Below are 21,396 nucleotides of genomic sequence, written 5' to 3'. Positions count from 1 at the left end.
TTTTCTGTTGTCCTGTGTTTTTTCCTTTTTTATTTTATTTTATCCTATTTTTAAAAGTCATTTTTATTAGTTCTGTTTCCTTGCTTTATTCTTCAGTTGGCACATTGCTTTGGTTTTGTTTTTAGGTTATGTGTTTCTGTTGGTTCTAATCCTAATTGATTTCATTTTTGAGTTCATCTATTTGTCTGGTTATTCTCTTGCTTTTTGTTTTATTTGGCTCTGTTTTTGTTTTTTTTACATGTGTGTGTTTCCTTGTCTCTGTTTTTGTTTGATTGATTTTGTTTTTACCATTTCTCTGGGGTTTTGTTTGTCTTTTTTTTTTTTTTTTAAACATCTTTATTGAAGTATAATTGCCTTACAATGGTGTGTTAAATTCTGCTTTATAACAAAGTGAATCAGTTATACATATACAATATGTTCCCATTTCTCTTCCCTCTTGCATCTCCCTCCCTCCCACCCTCCCCATCCCACCCCTCTAGGTGGTCACAAAGCACCGAGCTGATCTCCCTGTGCTATGCGGCTGCTTCCCACTAGTTATCTATTTTACATTTGGTAGTGTATATATGTCCATGACACTCTCTTACCCTGTCACATCTCACCCCACCCCCTCCCCATATCCTCAAGTCCATTCTCTAGTAGGTCTGTGTCTTTATTCCCGTCTTGCCACTAGGTTCTTCATGGCCTTTTTTTTTTTTTTTTCCCTTAGATTCCGTATATATGTGTTAGCATACTGTATTTGTTTTTCTCTTTCTGACTTACTTCACTCTGTATGACAGACTCTAACTCCATCCACCTCATTACAAATACCTCCATTTCATTTCTTTTTATGGCTGAGTAATATTCCATTGTATATATGTGCCACATCTTCTTTATCAATTCATCTGACGATGGACATTTAGGTTGCTTCCATGTCCTGGCTATTGTAAATAGAGCTGCAATGAACATTTTGGTACATGACTCTTTTTGACCTATGGTTTTCTCAGGGTATATGCCCAGTATTGGGATTGCTGGGTCGTATGGTAGTTCTATTTGTAGTTTTTTCAGGAACCTCCATACTGTTCTCCATAGTGGCTGTATCAATTTGCATTCCCACCAGCAGTGCAAGAGTGTTCCCTTTCCTCCACACCCTCTCCAGCATTTATTGTTTGTAGATTTTTTGATGATGGCCATTCTGACCGGTGTGAGATGATATCTCATTGTAGTTTTGATTTGCATTTCTCTAATGATTAATGATGTTGAGCATTCTTTCATGTGTCTGTAGGCCATCTGTATATCTTCTTTGGAGAAATGTCTATTTAGGTCTTCTGCCCATTTTTGGATTGGGTTGTTGGTTTTTTTGTTATTGAGCTGCATGAGCTGCTTGTAAATCTTGGAGATTAATCCTTTGTCAGTTGCTTCATTTGCAAATATTTTCTCCCATTCTGATGGCTGTCTTTTGGTCTTGTTTATGGTTTCCTTTGCTGTGCAAAAGCTTTTAAGTTTCATTAGGTCCCATTTGTTTATTTGTGTTCTTATTTCCATTTCTCTGGGAGCTGGGTCAAAAAGAATCTTGCTGTGATGTATGTCATAGAGTGTTCTGCCTATGTTTTCCTCTAAGAGTTTGATAGTGTCTGCCCTTACACTTAGGTCTTTAATCCATTTTGAGTTTATTTTTGTGCATGGTGTCAGGGAGTGTTCTAATTTCATACTTTTACATGTACCTGTCCAATTTTCCCAGCACCACTTATTGAAGAGGCTGTCTTTTCTCCACTGTATATTCTTGCCACCTTTATCAAAGATAAGATGACCATATGTGTGTGGGTTTATCTCCGGGCTTTCTATCCTGTTCCATTGATCTATATTTCTGTTTTTGTGCCAGTACCAAACTGTCTTGATTACTGAAGCTTTGTAATAGAGTCTGAAGTCAGGGAGCCTGATTCCCCCAGCTCCATTTTTCGTTCTCAAGATTGCTTTGGCTATTCGGGGTCTTTTGTGTTTCCATACAAATTGTGAAATTTTTTGTTCTAGTTCTGTGAAAAATGCCAGTGGTAGTTTGATAGGGATTGCATTGAATCTGTAGATTGCTTTGGGTAGTAGAGTCATTTTCACAATGTTGATTCTTCCAATCCAGGAACATGGTATATCTAGCCATCTATTTGTATCATCTTTAATTTCTTTCATCAGTGTCTTATAATTTTCTGCATACAGGTCTTTTGTCTCCTTAGGTAGGTTTATTCCTAGATATTTTATTCTTTTTGTTGCAATGGTAAATGGGAGTGTTTTCTTAATTTCACTTTCAGATTTTTCGTCATTAGTGTATAGAAATGCAAGAGATTTCTGTGCATTTATTTTGTATCCTGCTACTTTACCAAATTCATTGATTAGCTCTAGGAGTTTTCTGGTAGCATCTTTAGGATTCTCTATGTATAGTATCATGTCATCTGCAAATAGTGACAGCTTTACTTCTTCTTTTCCGATTTGGATTCCTTTTATTTCTTTGTCTTCTCTGATTGCTGTGGCTAACACTTCCAAAACTATGTTGAATAATAGTGGTGAGAGTGGGCAACCTTGTCTTGTTCCTGATCTTAGTGGAAATGGTTTCAGTTTTTCACCATTGAGGACAATGTTTGCTGTGGGTTTGTCATATATGGCCTTTATTATGTTGAGGAAAGTTCCCTCTATGCCTACTTTCTGCAGGGCTTTTATCATAAATGGGTGTTGAATTTTGTCGAAAGCTTTCTCTGCATCTATTGAGATGATCATATGGTTTTTCTCCTTCAATTTGTTAATATGGTGTATCACATTGATTGATTTGCGTATATTGAAGAATCCTTGCATTCCTGGGATAAACCCCACTTGATCATGATGTATGATCCTTTTAATGTGCTGTTGGATTCTGTTTGCTAGTATTTTGTTGAGGATTTTTGCATCTATGTTCATCAGTGATATTGGCCTGTAGTTTTCTTTCTTTGTGACATCTTTGTCTGGTTTTGGTATCAGGGTGATGGTGGCCTCGTAGAATGAGTTTGGGAGTGTTCCTCCCTCTGCAATATTTTGGAAGAGTTTGAGAAGGATAGGTGTTAGCTCGTCTCTAAATGTTTGATAGAATTCACCTGTGAAACCATCTGGTCCTGGGCTTTTGTTTGTTGGAAGGTTTTTAATCACAGTTTCAATTTCAGTGCTTGTGATTGGTCTGTTCATATTTTCTATTTCTTCCTGGTTCAGTCTCGGCAGTTTGTGCATTTCTAAGAATCTGTCCATTTCTTCCAGGTTGTCCATTTTATTGGCATAGAGTTGCTTGTAGTAATCTCTCATGATCTTTTGTATTTCTGCAGTGTCAGTGGTTACTTCTCCATTTTCATTTCTAATTCTATTGATCTGAGTCTTCTCCCTTTTTCTCTTGATGAGTCTGGCTAATGGTTTATCAATTTTGTTTATCTTCTCAAAGAACCAGCTTTTAGTTTCATTGATTTTTGCTATTGTTTCCTTCATTTCTTTTTCATTTATTTCTGACCTGATCTTTATAATTTCTTTCCTTCTGCTGGCTTTGGGGTTTTTTTGTTCTTCTTTCTCTAATTGCTTCAGGTGCAAGGTTAGGTTGTTTATTCGAGATGTTTCCTGTTTCTTGAGGTAGGCTTGTATTGCTATAAACTTCCCTCTTAGCACTGCTTTTGCTGCGTCCCATAGGTTTTGGGTCGTCGTATCTCCATTGTCGTTTGTTTCTAGGTATTTTTTGATTTCCCCTTTGATTTCTTCAGTAATCACTTCGTTATTAAGTAGTGTATTGTGTAGCCTCCATGTGTTTGTATTTTTTACAGATCTTTTCCTGTAATTGATATCTAGTCTCATAGCGTTGTGGTCGGAAAAGATACTTGATACGATTTCAATTTTCTTAAATTTACCAAGGCTTGATTTATGACCCAAGATATGATCTATCCTGGAGAATGTTCCATGAGCACTTGAGAAAAATGTGTATTCTGTTGTTTTTGGGTAGAATGTCCTATAAATATCAATTAAGTCCATCTTGTTTAATGTATCATTTAAAGCTTGTGTTTCCTTATTTATTTTCATTTTGGATGATCTGTCCATTGGTGAAAGTGGGGTGTTAAAGTCCCCTACTATGATTGTGTTGCTGTCGATTTCCCCTTTTATGGCTGTTAGTATTTGCCTTATGTATTGAGGTGCTCCTATGTTGGGTGCATAAATATTTACAATTGTTATAGCTTCCTCTTGGATCGATCCCTTGATCATTATATAGTGTCCTTCTTTGTCTCTTGTAATAGTCTTTATTTTAAAGTCTATTTTGTCTGATATGAGAATTGCTACTCCAGCTTTCTTTTGATTTCCATTTGCATGGAATATCTTTTTCCATCCCCTCACTTTCAGTCTGTATGTGTCTCTAGGTCTGAAGTGGGTCTCTTGTAGACAGCATATATATGGGTCTTGTTTTTGTATCCATTCAGCCAGCCTGTGTCTTTTGGTGGGAGCATTTAATCCATTTACATTCAAGGTAATTATCGATATGTATGTTCCTATTCCCATTTTCTTAAATGTTTTGGGTTTGTTATTGTAGGTGTTTTCCTTCTCTTGTGTTTCTTGCCTAGAGAAGTTCCTTTAGCATTTGTTGTAAAGCTGGTTTGGTGGTGCTGAACTCTCTCAGCTTTTGCTTGTCTGTAAAGGTTTTAATTTCTCCATCGAATCTGAATGAGATCCTTGCTGGGTAGAGTAATCTTGGTTGTAGGTTTTTCTCCTTCATCACTTTAAGTATATCCTGCCACTCCCTTCTGGCTTGCAGAGTTTCTGCTGAAAGATCAGCTGTTAACCTTATGGGGATTCCCTTGTGTGTTATTTGTTTTTTTTCCCTTGCTGCCTTTAATATGTTTTCCTTATATTTAATTTTTGACAGTTTGATTAATATGTGTCTTGGCGTGTTTCTCCTTGGGTTTATCCTGTATGGGACTCTCTGTGCTTCCAGGACTTGATTAACTATTTCCTTTCCCATATTAGGGAAGTTTTCAACTATAATCTCTTCAAATATTTTCTCAGTCCCTTTCTTTTTCTCTTCTTCTTCTGGGACCCCTATAATTCGAATGTTGGTGCGTTTAATGTTGTCCCAGAGGTCTCTGAGACTGTCCTCAGTTCTTTTCATTCTTTTTTCTTTATCCTGCTCTGTAGTAGTTATTTCCACCATTTTATCTTCCAGGTCACTTATCCTTTCTTCTGCCTCAGTTATTCTGCTATTGATCCCATCTAGAGTATTTTTAATTTCATTTATTGTGTTTTTCATCATTGCTTGGTTCCTCTTTAGTTCTTCTACGTCCTTGTTAAATGTTTCTTGCATTTTGTCTATTCTATTTCCAAGATTTTGGATCATCCTTACTATCATTATTCTGAATTCTTTTTCAGGTAGACTACCTATTTCCTCTTCATTTGTTAAGTCTAGTGTGCTTTGACCCTGCTCCTTCATCTGCTGTGTGTTTTTCTGTCGTCTCATTTTGCTTATCTTACTGTGTTTGGGGTCTCCTTTTCACAGACTGCAGGTTTGTAGTTCCCGTTGTTTTTGGTATCTGTCCCCAGTGGCTAAGGTTGGTTCAGTGGGTTGTGTAGGCTTCCTGGTGTAGGGAACTAGTGCCTGAGCTCTGGTGGATGAGGCTGGATCTTGTCTTTCTGGTGGGCACATCCACGTCTGGTGGTGTATTTTGGGGTGTCTGTGGCCTTATTATGATTTTAGGCAGCCTCTCTGCTAATGGATGGGGCTGTGTTCCTGTCTTGCTAGTTGTTTGGCATAGGGTGTTCAGCACTGTAGCTTGCTGGTCATTGAGTGATGCTGGGTCTTGATGTTGAGATGGAGATCTCTGAGAGATTTTTACCGTTTGGTATTACGTGGAGCTGGGAGGTCTCTTGTGGACCAGTGTCCTGAAGTTGGCTCTCCCACTTCAGAGGCACGGCCCTGATGCCTGGCTGGAGCACCAAGAGCCTTTCGTCCACACGGCTCAGAGTAAAAGGGAGAAAAAATAGAAAGAAAGAAAGAAAGAAAGAAAGAAAGAAAGGAAGGAAGGAAGGAAGGAAGGAAGGAAGGAAGGAAGGAAGGAAGAAAGAAAGAGGCTATAGTATAGTAAGCAAAATAAAGCTATTGTAAAGCAAAGCTATACAGACAAAATCTCACCCAGAAGCATATACATATACACTCACAAAAAAAAAGGAACAGGGGAAAAATTAATATATCCTGCTCCCAAAGTCCACCTCCTGAATTTGGGATGATTCGTTGTCTATTCAGGTATTCAACAGATGCAGGCACATCAAGTTGTTTGTGGAGTTTTAATCCGCTGCTTCTGAGGCTGCTGGGAGAGATTTCCCCTTCTCCTCCCTGTTCACACAGCTCCTGGGGTTCAGCTTTGGATTTGGACCCACCTCTGCATGTAGGTCGCCTGAGGGCGTCTATTCCCCGCCCAGACAGAACGGGGTTAAAGGAGCAGCTGCTTCGGGGGCGCTGGCTCACTCAGGCCGTGGGGAGGGAGGGGTACGGAGGAGGCGGGGCGAGCCTGTGGCAGCAGAGGCCGGCGTGACGTTGCACCAGCCTGACGTTGCACCAGCCGGCGTGACGTTGCACCAGACGGCGCACAGTGCGTTCTCCTGGGGAATTTGTCCGGGGATCACGGGACCCTGGCAGTGGCGGGCTGCACCGTCTCCCGGGAGGGGCGGTGTGGAGAGTGACCTGTGCTCACACACAGGCTTTTTGGAGGCGGCAGCAGCAGTCCCAGCGTCTCACGCCCGTCTCTGGGGTCCGCGCTGATCGCCGCGGCTCGCGCCTTTCTCTGGAGTTCGTTTAGGCGGCGCTCTGAATCCCCTCTCCTTGCGCGCAGTGAAACAAAGAGGCAAGAAAAAGCCTCTTGCCTCTTCGGCAGCTGCAGACCTTTTCCCGGTCTCCCTCCCAGTCAGCTGTGGTGCGCTAAGCCCTTCAGGCTGTGTTCACGCTGCCAGCCCCAGTCCTCTCCCTGCGATCCGACCGAAGCTGAGCCTCAGCTCCCAGCCCCGCCCGCCCCGGCGGGGGAGCAGACAAGCCTCTCGGGCTGGTGAGCGCTGCTCGGCGCCGAGCCTCTGTGCGGGAGTCTCTCCGCTTTTTCCTCTGCGCCCCTGTTGCTGTGGGATCCGCGCTGTTAGCTGCGGCTCGCGCCCGTCTCTGAAGTTCGTTTAGGCGGCGCTCTGAATCCCCTCTCCTCGCGCACCAGGAAACAAAGAGGGACGAAAAAGTCTCTTGCCTCTTTGGCAGCTGCAGAATTTTTCTCGGACTCCCTCCCAGCTAGCTGTGGTGCGCTAACCCCTTCAGGCTGTGTTCACGCCGCCAATCCCAGTCCTCTCCCTGCGATCCGACCGAAGCCCGAGCCTCAGCTCCCAGCCCCCGCCCGCCCCGGCGGGGGAGCAGAGAAGCCTCTCGGGCTGGTGAGTGCTGGTCGGCACCGCTTCTCCGTGCGGGAGCCTCTCCGCTTTGCCCTCCGCACCCCTGTGGCTGCGCTCTCCTCCGTGGCTCCGAAGCTTTCCCCCTCTGCCACCCGCAGTCTCTGCCCGCGAAGGGGCTTCCTAGTGCGTGGAAATCTTTCCTCCTTCACAGCTCCCTCCCACTGGTGCAGGTGCCGTCCCTATTCTTTTGTCTCTGTTATTTCTTTTTTCTCTTTTGCCCTACCCAAGTACAGGGGGAGTTTCTTGCCTTTTTGGAGGTCGGACGTTTTCTGCCAGCGTTCAGTGGGTGTTCTGTAGGAGCAGTTCCACGTGTAGATATATTTCTACTGTATCTGTGGGAAGGAAGGTGATCTCCGCGTCTTACTCTTCCGCCATCTTCTCTCCTCCTCCCTGTCTTTTTTTTTTTAATATATTTTCTATTTTCTTTTTTTTTAAATTTCTGTTTCTATGTTGCCTTTTGTTCTGTCTTCTTTCTCCTTTCTCTTTCTTTTCTTTTAAATCATTTTTGATGGTTTGTTTTGTTTCTTTGCTTCATTCTTCTGTTAGCACTCTGTTTTGATTTTGTTTTTTGGTTTTGTGTTTTTGTCAGCTTTCTTCCTAATTGGTGGATTTCATTCTTGGGTTCTTTTGTTTGTCTGGTTGTTCTCTTGCTTTTTGATTTATATGGTTCTGTTTTTGCTTCTTTGGTGTGTGTGTGTTTCCTTGTTTCTGTTTTTTTGATTTTACTTTTTACCAATTGTCTGGGGTTTTGTTAGTCTTTTTTTTTTTTTGATCACCTTTATTGCTGGAATGAGCAACTTGCGGGGTCTTGGTCCCTCGACCGGAAATTGGGCCTGAGGCTCTGGTGGGGGGAGCACCGAGTCCAGGATGCTGGACCACTAAAAAATTCCCAGCCCCAGGGAATACTAATCGCTGAGAGCTCTCCTGGAGGCCTCTATCTGAATCCAAGACCCAGCTCCACCCAACAGCCAGCAGCTCCCAGTGCTGGGTGCCTCACACCAAACAACAAACAAGACAGGAACACAAACCCACCCATTAGCACACAGACTACCTAAAGTCATGCTAAAGTCACAGACACCCCGAAACACACCACCTGACATGGCCCTGCTTATCAGAAGAAAAAGACTCAGCTCCACCCATGAGAATGTAGGCACCAGTCCCTCCCATCAGGAAGCCTACACAAGACAGTGGATAAACGCCACCACTGGGGGCAGAGAACAGAAGCAAGAGGAACAATGACCCTGCAGCCTAAGGAAAGGAGACCTCAAATACTGTAAATTAGACAAAATGAGAAGACAGAGAAATATCTTACAGGCAAAGGAGAAGATAAAAACCCACAAGACCAAATAAATGAAGAGGAAATAGGCAAACTACCTGAAAAAGAATTCACAGTAATGATACTAAAGATTATCCAATATCTTGGAAATAGAGAAAATTCAAGAAACGTTTAACAAGGACCTAGAAGAACTAAAGATCGAACAAACAGTAATGAACAACACAATAACTGAAATTAAAATACAGTAGAAGGAATCTATAGCAGAATAATTGAGACAGAAGAATGGATAAGTGAGCTGGAAGATAGAGGGTGGAAATAACTGTCACAGAGCCGAATAAACAAAAAAGAATGAAAAGAATGGAGGGCAGTCTCAGAGACCTCTGGGACAACATTAAGTGCACCAACATTTGAATTATAGGCATCCTCGAAGAAGAAGAAAAAAAGAAATGGTCTGAGAAAATATTTGAAGAGATATAGTTGAAAAAGTCCCCAAAATGGGAAAGGAAATAGTCAATCAAGTCCAGGAAGCGCAGAGAGTCCCATACAGGGTAAACCCAAGGAGAAACATGCCAAGACACATATTAATCAAACTAACAAAAATAAAACACGAAAAAAATTATTAAAAGCAGCAAGGGAAAAGCAAAAATAACATACAAGGGAATCTGCATAAGGTTAACAGCTGATCTTTCAGCAGAAAATCTACACGCCAAAAGAGAGTGGCACAATACATTTAAAGTGATGAAAGGGAAAAACCTACAACCAATATTACTCTACCCAGCAAGGATCTCATTCAGATTCGATGGAGAAATCAAAGCTTTACAGACAAGCAAAAGTTAAGAGAATTCAGCACCACCAAACCAGCTTTACAGTGAATGGTAAAGGAACTTCTCTAGGCAGGAAACACAAGAGAAGGAAAAGACTTACAAAAACAAACCCCAAACAATTAAGAAAATGGTAATAGGAACATACATATCAATAATTACCTTAAATGTAAATGGATTAAATGCCCCAACCAAAAGACACAGACTGGCTGAATGTATACAAAAACAAGACCTGTGTATATGCTATCTACAAGAGACCCACTTCAGACCTAGGAACACATACAGACTGAAAGTGAAGAGACGGAAAAAGATACTCCATGAAAATGGAAATCAAAAGAATGCTGGAGTAGCAATACTCATATAAGAAAAAATAGACTTTAAAATAAAGACTATTACAAGACACAAGGAAGGGTACTATATAATGATCAAGGGATCAATCCAGAAGATATAACATTTGTAAATTTCTATGCACCCAACATAGAGCACCTCAACATAAGGCAAATGCTAACAGCCATAAAAGGGGAAATTAACAGTAACACAATAATAGTAGGCGACTTTAACACCCCACTTACACCAATGGGCAGATCATCCAAACAGAAAATAAATAAGGAAACACAAGCTTTAAATGACACATTAGACCAGATGGACTGAATTGATATTTATGGGACATTGCATCCAGAAACAACAGAATACGCTTTTCTCTCAAGTGCACGTGGAACATTCTCCAGGATAGATCACATCTTGGGTCACAAATCAAGCCTCAGTAAACTTAAGAAAATTGAAATCGTATCAAGTATCTTTTCCAACCACAACGCTATGAGACTAGATATCAATTACAAGAAAAAAACTGTAAAAAATACAAACACATGGAGGCTAAACAATATGCTACTAAATAACCAAGATATCACTGAAGAAATCAAAGAAGAAATCAAAAATACCTAGAAACAAATGACAATGAAAACACAACGACCCAAAATCTATGGGATGTAGCAAAAGCAGTTCTAAGAGGGAAGTTTATAGCAATACAATTCTACCTCAAGAAACAAGAAACATCTCAAATAAACAACCTAACCTTGCACCTGAAGCAATTAGAAGAAGAAGAACAAAAAAACCCCAAAGTCAGCACAAGGAAAGAAATCATAAAGATCAGATCAGAAGTAAATGAAAAAGAAATGAAGGAAACAATAGCAAAAATCAATGAAACTAAAAGCTGGTTCTTCGAGAAGATAAACAAAATTGATAAACCATTAGCCAGACTCATCAAGAGAAAAAGGGAGAAGACTCAAATCAATAGAATTAGAAATGAAAAAGGAGAAGTAACCACTGACACTGCAGAAATACAAACGATCATGAGAGATTACTACAAGCAACTCTATGTCAATAAAATGGACAACCTGGAAGAAATGGACAGATTCTTAGAAATGCACAACCTGCCGAGACTGAACCAGGAAGAAATAGAAAATATGAACAGACCACTCACAAGCACTGAAATTGAAACTGTGATTAAAAATCTTCCAACAAACAAAAGCCCAAGACCAGATGGCTTCACAGGCGAATTCTATCAAACATTTAGAGAAGAGCTAACACCTATCCTTCTCAAACTCTTCCAAAATATTGCAGAGGGAGGAACACTCCCCAACTCATTCTACGAGGCCACCATCACCCTGATACCAAAACCAGACAAAGATGTCACAAAGAAAGAAAACTACAGGCCAATATCACTGATGAACATAGATGCAAAAATCCTCAACAAAATACTAGCAAACAGAATCCAACAGCACATTAAAAGGATTATACACCATGATCAAGTGGGGTTTATTCCAGGAATGCAACGATTCTTCAATATACGCAAATCAATCAACGTGATACATCATATTAACAAATTGAAGGAGAAAAACCATATGATCATCTCAATAGATGCAGAGAAAGCTTTCGACAAAATTCAACACCCATTTATGATAAAAGCCCTGCAGAAAGTAGGCATAGAGGGAACTTTCCTCAACATAATAAAGGCCATATATGAAAAACGCACAGCCAACATTGTCCTCAATGGTGAAAAACTGAAACCATTTCCTCTAAGATCAGGAACGAGACAAGGATGTCCACTCTCACCACTATTATTCAACATAGTTCTGGAAGTCCTAGCCATGGCAATCAGAGAAGAAAAAGAAATAAAAGGAATACAAATTGGAAAAGAAGAAGTAAAACTGTCACTGTTTGCAAATGACATGATACTACACATAGAGAATCCTAAAACTGCCACCAGAAAACTGCTAGAGCTAATTAATGAATATGGTAAAGTTGCAGGATACAATATTAATGCACAGAAATCTCTTGCATTCCTATACACTAATGATGAAAAATCTGAAAGTGAAATTAAGAAAACACTCCCATTTACCATTGCAACAAAAAGAATAAAATATCTAGGAATAAACCTACCTAAGGAGACAAAAGACCTGTATGCAGAAAATTATAGGACACTGATGAAAGAAATTAAAGATGATACAAATAGATGGAGAGATATACCATGTTCTTGGATTGGAAGAATCAACATTGTGAAAATGACTCTACTACCAAAAGCAATCTACAGATTCAATGCAAGCCCTATCAAACTACCACTGGCATTTTTCACAGAACTAGAACAAAAAATTTCACAATTTGTATGGAGACACAAAAGACCCCGAATAGCCAAAGCAATCTTGAAAACGAAAAATGGAGCTGGAGGAATCAGGCTCCCTGACTTCAGACTATATTACAAAGCTACAGTAATCAAGACAGTTTGGTACTGGCACAAAAACAGAAATATAGATCAATGGAACAGGATAGAAAGCCCAGAGATAAACCCACACACATATGGTCACCTTATCTTTGATAAAGGAGGCAAGCAGATACAGTGGAGAAAATACAGCCTCTTCAATAAGTGGTGCTGGGAAAATTGGACAGGTACATGTAAAAGTATGAAATTAGAACACTCCCTGACACCATACACAAAAATAAACTCAAAATGGATTAAAGACCTAAGTGTAAGGCCAGACACTATCAAACTCTTAGAGGAAAACATAGGCAGAACACTCTATGACATACATCACAGCAAGATCCTTTTTGACCCAGCTCCTAGAGAAATGGAAAGAAGAACACAAATAAGCAAATGGGACCTAATGAAACTTAAAAGCTTTTGCACAGCAAAGGAAACCATAAACAAGACTGAAAGACAACCCTCAGAATGGGAGAAAATATTTGCAAATGAAGCAACTGACAAAGGATTAATCTCCAAGATTTACAAGCAGCTCATGCAGCTCAATAACAAAAAAACAAACATCCCAATCCAAAAATGGGCAGAAGACCTAAATAGACATTTCTCCAAAGACGATATACAGATGGCCAACAGACACATGAAAGAATGCTCAACATCATTAATCATTAGAGAAATGCAAATCAAAACTACAATGAGATATCATCTCACACCGGTCAGAATGGCCATCATCAAAAAATCTACAAATAATAAATGCTGGAGAGGGTGTGGAGGAAAGGGAACACTCTTGCACTGTTGGTGGGAATGTAAATTGATACAGCCACTATGGAGAACAGTATGGAGGTTCCTTAAAAAACTAAAAAGAGAACTACCATACGACCCAGCAATCTCACTACTGGGCATATACCCTGAGAAAACCATAATTCAAAAAGAGTCATGTACCAAGATGTTCATTGCAGCTCTATTTACAATAGCCAGGACATGGAAGCAACCTAAGTGTCCATCATTGGATGAATGGATAAAGAAGATGTGGCACATATATACAATGGAATATTACTCAGCCATAAAAAGAAATGAAATGGAGGTATTTGTAATGAGGTGGATGGAGTTAGAGTCTGTCATACAGAGTGAAGTAAGTCAGAAAGAGAAAAACAAATACAGTATGCTAACACATATATACGGAATCTAAGGAAAAAAAAAAAAAAGGTCATGAAGAACCTAGTGGCAAGATGGGAATAAAGACACAGACCTACTAAAGAATGGACTTGAGGATATGGGGAGGGGGTGGGGTGAGATGTGACAGGATGAGAGAGTGTCATGGACATATATACACTACCAAATGTAAAATAGATAGCTAGTGGGAAGCAGCCGCATAGCACAGGGAGATCAGCATGGTGCTTTGTGACTGCCTGGGGGGGTGGGATGGGGAGGGTGGGAGGGAGGGAGATGCGGGAGGGAGGAGATATGGGAACGTGTGTATATCTGTAGCTGATTCACTTTGTTACAAAGCAGAAACTAACACACCATTGTGAAGCAATTATACTTCAATAAAGATGGTAAAAAAAAAAAAAAAAAACACAACGACCCAAAACCTATGGGATGTAGCAAAAGCAGTTCTAAGAGGGAAGTTTATAACAATACAGTTCTACCTCAAGAAACAAGAAACATCTCAAATAAACAACCTAACCTTATACCTAAAGCAATTAGAAGAAGAAGAACAAAAAAACCCCAAAGTTAGCAGAAGGAAAGAAATCATAAAGATCAGATCAGAAATAAATGAAAAAGAAATGAGGGAAACAATAGCAAAGATCAATAAAACTAAAAGCTGGTTCTTTGAGAAGGTAAAGAGAATCGATAAGCCATTAGCCAGACTCATCAGGAAAAAAAGGGAGAAGAGTCAAATCAACAGAATTAGAAATGAAAAAGGAGAAGTTACAACTGACACCGCAGAAGTACAAGGGATCATGAGAGACTACTACAAGCAACTATATGCCAATAAAATGGACAACCTGGAAGAAATGGATAAATTCTTAGAAAAGTACAACCTCCCAAGACTGAACCAGGAAGAAGTAGAAAACATGAACAGACCACTCACAAGCACTGTAATTGAAACTGTGATTAAAACTCTTCCAACAAACAAAAGCCCAGGGCCCGATGGCTTCACAGGAGAATTCTATCAAACATTTAGAGAAGAGCTAACACCTATCCTTCTCAAACTCTTCCAATATAGCAGAAGGAGGGACACTCCCAAACTCATTCTATGAGACCACCATCACCCTGATACCAACCCTAGACAAACATGTCAAAAAAAAGAAAATTACAGGCCAATATCACTGATGAACATCCTCAACAAAATACTAGCAAACAGAATCCAACAACACATTAAAAGGATCGTACACCATGATCAAGTGGGGTTTATCTCAGGAATGCAAGGATTCTTCAATATACGCAAATCAATCAACGTGATACATCATATTAACAAATTGAAGGAGAAAAACCATATGATCATCTCAATAGATGCAGGGAAAGCTTTTGACAAAATTCAACACCCATTTATGATAAAAGCCCTGCAGAAAGTAGGCATAGAGGGAACTTTCCTCAACATAATAAAGGCCATATATGACAAACGCACAGCCAACATTGTCCTCAATGGTGAAAAACTGAAACCATTTCCTCTAAGATCAGGAACAAGACAAGGTTGCCCATTCTCACCACTATTATTCAACATAGTTTTGCAAGTTTTAGCCACAGCAATCAGAGAAGAGACAGAAATTAAAGGAATCCAAATCGGAAAAGAAGAAGTAAAGCTGTCACTGTTTGCAGATGACATGATACTCTACATAGAGAATCCTAAAGATGCTACCAGAAAACTACTAGAACTAATCAACGAATTTGGTAAAGTAGCAGGATACAAAATTAACGCACAGAAATCTCTTGCATTCCTATACACTAATGATGAAAAATCTGAAAGTGAAATTAAGAAAACACTCCCATTTACCATTGCAACAAAAATAATAAAATATCTAGGAATAAACCTACCTAAGGAGACAAAAGACCTGTATGCAGAAAATTATAAGACACTGATGAAAGAAATCAAAGATGATAAAAATAGATGGAGAGATATACCATGTTCTTGGATTGGAAGAATCAACATTGTGAAAATGACTCTACTACCCAAAGCAATCTACAGATTCAATGCAATCCCTATCAAACTACTGCTGGCATTTTTCACAGAACTAGAAGAAACAATTTTACAATTTGTATGGAAACACAAAAGACCCCAAATAGCCAAAGCAATCTTGAGAAAGAAAAACTGAGCTGGAGGAATCAGGCTCCCAGACTTCAGACTATATTACAAAGCTACAGTAATCAAGACTGTATGGTACTGGCACAAAAACAGAAATATAGATCAATGGAACCGGATAGAAAGCCCAGAGATAAACCCATGCACATATGGTCACCTTATCTTTGACAAAAGAGGCAAGAATATACATACAATGGAGAAAAGACAGCCTCTTCAATAAGTGATGCCTGGAAAACTGGACAGCTACATGTAAAAGAGTGAAATTAGAACACTTCCTAACACCATACACAAAAATAAACTCACAATGGATTAAAGACCTAAGTGTAAGGCCACACACTATAAAACTCTTAGAAGAAAACATAGGCACAACACTCGATGACATAAATCACAGCAAGACCTTTTTTGACCCACCTCCTAGAGTAATGGAAATAAAATAAAAAATAAGCAAATGGGACCTAATGAAACTTAAAAGCTTTTGCACAGCAAAGGAAACCATAAACAAGATAAAAAGACAACCCTTAGCATGGGAGACAATATTTGCAAATGAAGCAACTGACAAAGGATTAATCTCCCAAATATAAAACACCTCATGCAGGTCAATATCAAAATAACAAACATCCCAATGCAAAAATGGGTGGCAGACCTAAACAGACATTTCTCCAAGGAAGACATACAAATTGCCAACAAATACATGAAAAGATGCTCAACATCACTAATCATTAGAGAAATGCAAATCAAAACTACAAAGAGGTATCACCAGTCAGAATGGCCATCATCAAAAAATCTACAAACAATAAATGCTGGAGAGGGTGTGGAGGAAAGGGAACCCTTCTACACTGCTGGTGGGAATGCGAATTGATACAGCCACTATGGAGAACAGTATGGCGGTTCCTTAAACTGAAAATAGAACTACCATATGACCCAGTGATCCCACTACTCAGTGTATTCCCTGAGAAAACCATAATTCAAAAAGAGTCATGTACGACGATATTCATTGCAGCTGTATTTACAGTAGTTAGGACATGGAAGCAACCTAAGTGTCCATCGACAGATGAATGGATAAAGATGTGGCACATATATGCAATGGAATATTACTCAGCCCTAAAAAGGAGCGGAATTGAGTTATTTGTAATGAAATGGATGGACCTAGAGTGTCGTACAGAGAGAAGTAAGTCAGAAAGTGAAAAAGAAATACCGGGTGCTAACGCACAGGTATGGAATATAAAAAACGGTATTGATGAGCCTAGTGCCAGGGCAGGAATAAAGACGCAGATGTGGAGAATGGACTTGAGGGCATGGGGCGGAAGGGGAAGCTGAGACGAAGTGAGAGAGTAGCATTGACATATATACACTACCAAATATAAAATAGATAGCTAGTGGGAAGCTGCTGCATAGCACAGGGAGATCAGCTCGGTGCTTTGTGATGAGCTAGAGGGGTGGGATAGGGAGGGTGGGAAGGAGGCTCAACAGGGAGGGGATATGGGGATATATGTATCCATATAGCTTATGCACTTTGTTTGTTGTACAGTAGAAACTAACACAACATTGTAAAGCAAATATACTCCAATAAAGATATTAAAAAAAAAAAAAAAAAGGAGTAGCTAGCGAAGGGGGCAAAACCGAAAACTGATGTCTGTGTGGATATAAAAATAAGGAGGGGAGTGAACAATGGCAGCAAGGGTGCTGGTCCAGGTGTGACCAGTCAGTGGTGGAGCTTCGGCCAGCAATGGAGCAGAGAAGAGACCCAAGTCTGGGTGCTAGGGGTGATGTGACCTGGGGAGGGGCTGGCTGCAGGCTGCTGTCCAAGGTCCCGCTTCTCTTGCGTCACAACCATGGCACCTTGCACCTGTGTCTGGACAGATGGTTGGTTCCCCCCAGCACCTCCGAGTGCTGGGACTTAGAAGGACAGAGCTGACATGCAAGCCCATCAGGAGACACAGCCTCCCTTGAGAAAGAGCAGCCAGGCAGGAGTTTATTAGCTGAGCCCTGCCACGTCCTGCATGTGGTATTTCCCAGACAGTTTCGATTTAGAAGAGATTGTTTGGATGAGTCAAGAGGCCTGGGGACTTGAACTAAAGGAGCTCTTCTAAGTGGCTTAGATTAAATGTTAAGGGATGTATCCGTTTGCTCGGGCTGACACAGACCCGGCAGCTTAAACAACAGAAATGCATTGTCTCACAGTTCTGGTGGGTGGAAGCAAGATCCAGGTGTCAGCAGGACTGGTGTCTCCTGAGGCCCCTCTCCTTAGGTTGCAGACAGCCACCTTCTCCCTGTGCCCTCACATCATCTTAACCTCTGTGCTTGTCCATCTCTGTGTCCAAATCTTTTCTTACAGAGACAGCAGTCATATGGGGTTAGGGCCCATCCATACGACCTTATTTTAACTTAATTACCTCTTTAAATACCTAACTCCAAATGCAGTCACATTCTGAGATACTGGGGTTAAGACATCAACATATGAATTCTGGGGGGGACACATGTCAAGCCATAAGACAGAGGTAGGTGCTGAGGGCAGTGTGATGGGCTCACATTTTCATGCATGTCTTCCTGGAGTTGAGCCTCATGCCTGCTGGGCCCTGGGCCTATTCGCCCTTGGCAGGGACTTTCCCCCTTAGGAGACCAAGGCAGCACTTGCACTGCCAAGCACCTTTTGGGTGACGCTGTTCTCCAGACTTCCTCCCCTTCTGATGCAGGGAGATTCACTCAGAGCACAGCCCCCATTGCCATTTGTATGCCGCCGGAGGCCTTAAACAGGCTGATACACCTGCTGTGATCAGTTCTGGTCTGGCTTGGTCTGATTAGAAAGCACAGTAGTTACTGAAAGGTGTAGGTCACATCAAAGGAAGCTTAATGTAATACCTTTTCTTGTTTCTGTTGAGTTCATCTCTTGTTCTGAATAAGCATGACTGGTTTGATTTAGATGATTCATCCTTGACTGCTGTCCTGAGAAATTGTTTCCACGTGCGGCTGTTGCGGAGAGAACCATGGCGGTGGGCATTCTCTCACTCCTGATTCGGGAGCTGGGTTTTGTGTGTAACGTCTCACACACTCGGGCCTCTTGACGCTTTAGCTGGCACTGAGGTTTCCATTCTTGAATCTCTTTTTAAAGCAAAACTTCATTCTGGAATTGCCACAAGGTGTGGGGGGGAGGGCATCACACAGTGTTGATTGGCCCTCCTCCTGCACGTTCCTTTGCATGAGTTCTGCAGAAGAACTGATGCCATGTTGGTAAATAACAGGCTTGCAGGAAATGTGTCCCCCCAGCATGGTGTTTTGGCCTTTTCTTTATTGTTTAGCTTCTTTTCTTCACCGTAAAATATATTGATTTCCCTGGTTGTGAAGAATACAGGTTGTGTCTTAGGTTGAGAGACAGGCCCATCCCTCATGCGGTGACCAGGGTCTGGAAGTGGCAGGAAGTGCTGTTTTCCTGGAAACCTTAACGGCTTCTTCTGACCTTGTACCTCTCCAAACTAGCTCTGCTCCCTGGTCAGTGGGCACTGCTAGGAGCTGGTGGGAGGGGTGACACCCGCAGGGATCCTTGGTGACTTCAGAGAAGGAGTTTGGGCTGTGGGTGTGTGTGGGAGAGCTGGGGAGGGCTGTCCACCTAGGGTGTGAGAAGGTGGCTTCTTGGAAGGCAGGTGGCACTGCCTGATTGATGTAGGTTAGGCTGGGCCCCTGCTCTAGTTCTGAAAGCCTCCAGGGCCTCCCCTTGTGACCCATTCATCAGGCTCCCGGGACCTCGTCTACCCCAGTGTGGCCCTAGCACACTCCTGACCAACAGGGGTGGGGGTGCGGCTACCATTAGTAGGTCAAGAGGATGAGTTTGAAAAGCAGTTGCTTAAACGTGGGATATTCTCTGAATCTAAATAGCAGTGAAACTGAATGTATAAAATTGTATCATGGAGTTTACCACATTTCAAATTTAACGTGTTAATATTTCTAATAATTGTATGACTTTCAATAAGAAAAACAGAATGTAGGAAATGTTGCTGAAACCAATATGATCCCCTTTTCTAGAGAAATATTTGTACCCTTGTGACAACATGAGGTGCTGGTGAGGAGCAGAGTTCTCTGTGATGATCAGGACATGGGCAGAGACCACCTGGCAGGGCCTTCCTGGGCCAGCTTCCCAACTCGGTCCCCCAGTTCCTGGCTCTGCCCTCTCTAGCTGTGGCCAGACCCTGTGGCATAAAGCCTACAATGGTCCTGGTACCAATTCTGACGTGTGGGTTTTTCCCACACCAAGCTGGGTGTCCCACAGTCTAACTCAATTCTGATACTATCTATCTGGGGAGAGCATCAGATCCCACAGGTGACAGGCTCAGTCCTGTGTGTCAGGAACAACCGGGCTCGAAGACCAAATGTTAGAACAAAAGATGTTCCTAGTGCTCTGATCAGTTAGGAAATTACAAGAATTTTAGGAGCTCTGTGCCAGGAACTGGAGTCAAAGACTAAATATTAGAACAAAAGATTATCCTAGGACTTCTATTTACAAAGGTGTCAGGAACCCTCTGTCAGGAACCAGGGGCAGAGGCAAAATCATATATTTCTTATTATTTCACAAAGCCTGTGGGCAAAGTAAACGAACAAACATCAGGCTCTGGAGGGGCTTCTAGAAGCCCAGTTACTGGTGAGCGCCAGCCCCATCTCAGCTCTTGCAAAGGTCCGCTGAGTCCCTCCACCCCTCCCCTCCCCAGTCCTGGGTCTAGGCCTTCCTTCCCAGAGCGGTGCTGCTTGAGCTGTGAGGCCATGTAAGCACCCACGTGACACATGCCAACTGTTCCGTGACAGCATACACGACAACGGGAAAAAGGCAGGGCTCTACAAAGAAAACCTGCTGCTTCGAGGCTGCACCATCCGAAACACAGAAGCCGTCGTGGGCATCGTCATCTACGCAGGTAGGTGCTGCGTGTCACCTGCAGTCTGTGATGGCACTGGCTTGGCATGGTGGGCTGGCTATTCCTGGACATTGCTCCTGGTTGTTTTGGTTTTTTCCCGATTATCAAAGTAGCATAAACCCATTGTAGAAAACCAGGAAAATAGAAAGATGCAAAATGTCTAATAATATCCGGACCAGAAGTGTTCTTAACATGTTAGCCTATTTCTTTCTGTGCATTTCCCCGTGGTGGTTACATAGTTGAGATTAATTGTAGAGCCTACTTTTCTGACTGAACTTATCCCATATGGATCATTGGATGGCAGCACCCTTTTCCAATCCATGGAGTCAGCGTAGCCCGTCCCTTCCCTGCTGGGCACTGACTCACTGCCTCCCCCGCAGGACACGAGACCAAGGCTCTGCTCAACAACAGCGGGCCCCGCTACAAGCGCAGCCGGCTGGAGAGGCAGATGAACTGCGACGTGCTCTGGTGTGTCCTCCTCCTCGTTTGTATGTCTCTGTTTTCGGCCGTCGGTAAGTCTCCTCGGAGGTCACGACGAGTGGGCACTGCTGGACGGCTGCCGGGGGCCCCTGCTGGGCTATCTCTGTCTCCTTCTGACCCAGTGCTCTAATTAACACACATTTGTCACTGGCTTGGACTCAGGGGATGTTTGCATTGGCAAGGCCACGTTGAGACGCTTCGATGAATGAGCTCCACAAACTAGTGTTTTTCGAATTGGCGTCTTCTGGGGTGGAAGAACGGCTTAATCATGCCTCCTATAATGATTCCAGTGGAAAGAGTGATACTAACCTGGTGATAACAGGGATCAGAGCAGTAGAAGCACAAATGCTACTAATAGGGACTCTGTGAGAAGAGGGAAAACATTATTTGGGTCCCAAGAAGGGGCTAGCAGTTAGGCTGTGTGCAGT

At 41.9% G+C, this 21,396-nt stretch overlaps 1 protein-coding gene across 1 annotated transcript in view; it reads left to right on the top strand.

Annotated features, from left to right (window-relative positions):
- Positions 1 to 21,396, top strand: part of ATP10A (ATPase phospholipid transporting 10A (putative)) — a 188,279-nt gene that overhangs the window by 123,438 nt on the left and 43,445 nt on the right. The window contains 2 exon segments of the mRNA XM_068556634.1: positions 20,382 to 20,488; positions 20,869 to 21,000. Of these exon segments, the coding sequence (XP_068412735.1) occupies positions 20,382 to 20,488; positions 20,869 to 21,000 (239 nt within the window).

Source organism: Eschrichtius robustus, chromosome 1 (genome assembly GCF_028021215.1).
Source record: "Eschrichtius robustus isolate mEscRob2 chromosome 1, mEscRob2.pri, whole genome shotgun sequence".
NCBI classification, from domain to species: Eukaryota; Metazoa; Chordata; class Mammalia; order Artiodactyla; family Eschrichtiidae; genus Eschrichtius; species Eschrichtius robustus.
Note: the sequence above shows the minus strand (reverse complement) of the source record. Positions and strands in the feature narration are given on the sequence as shown.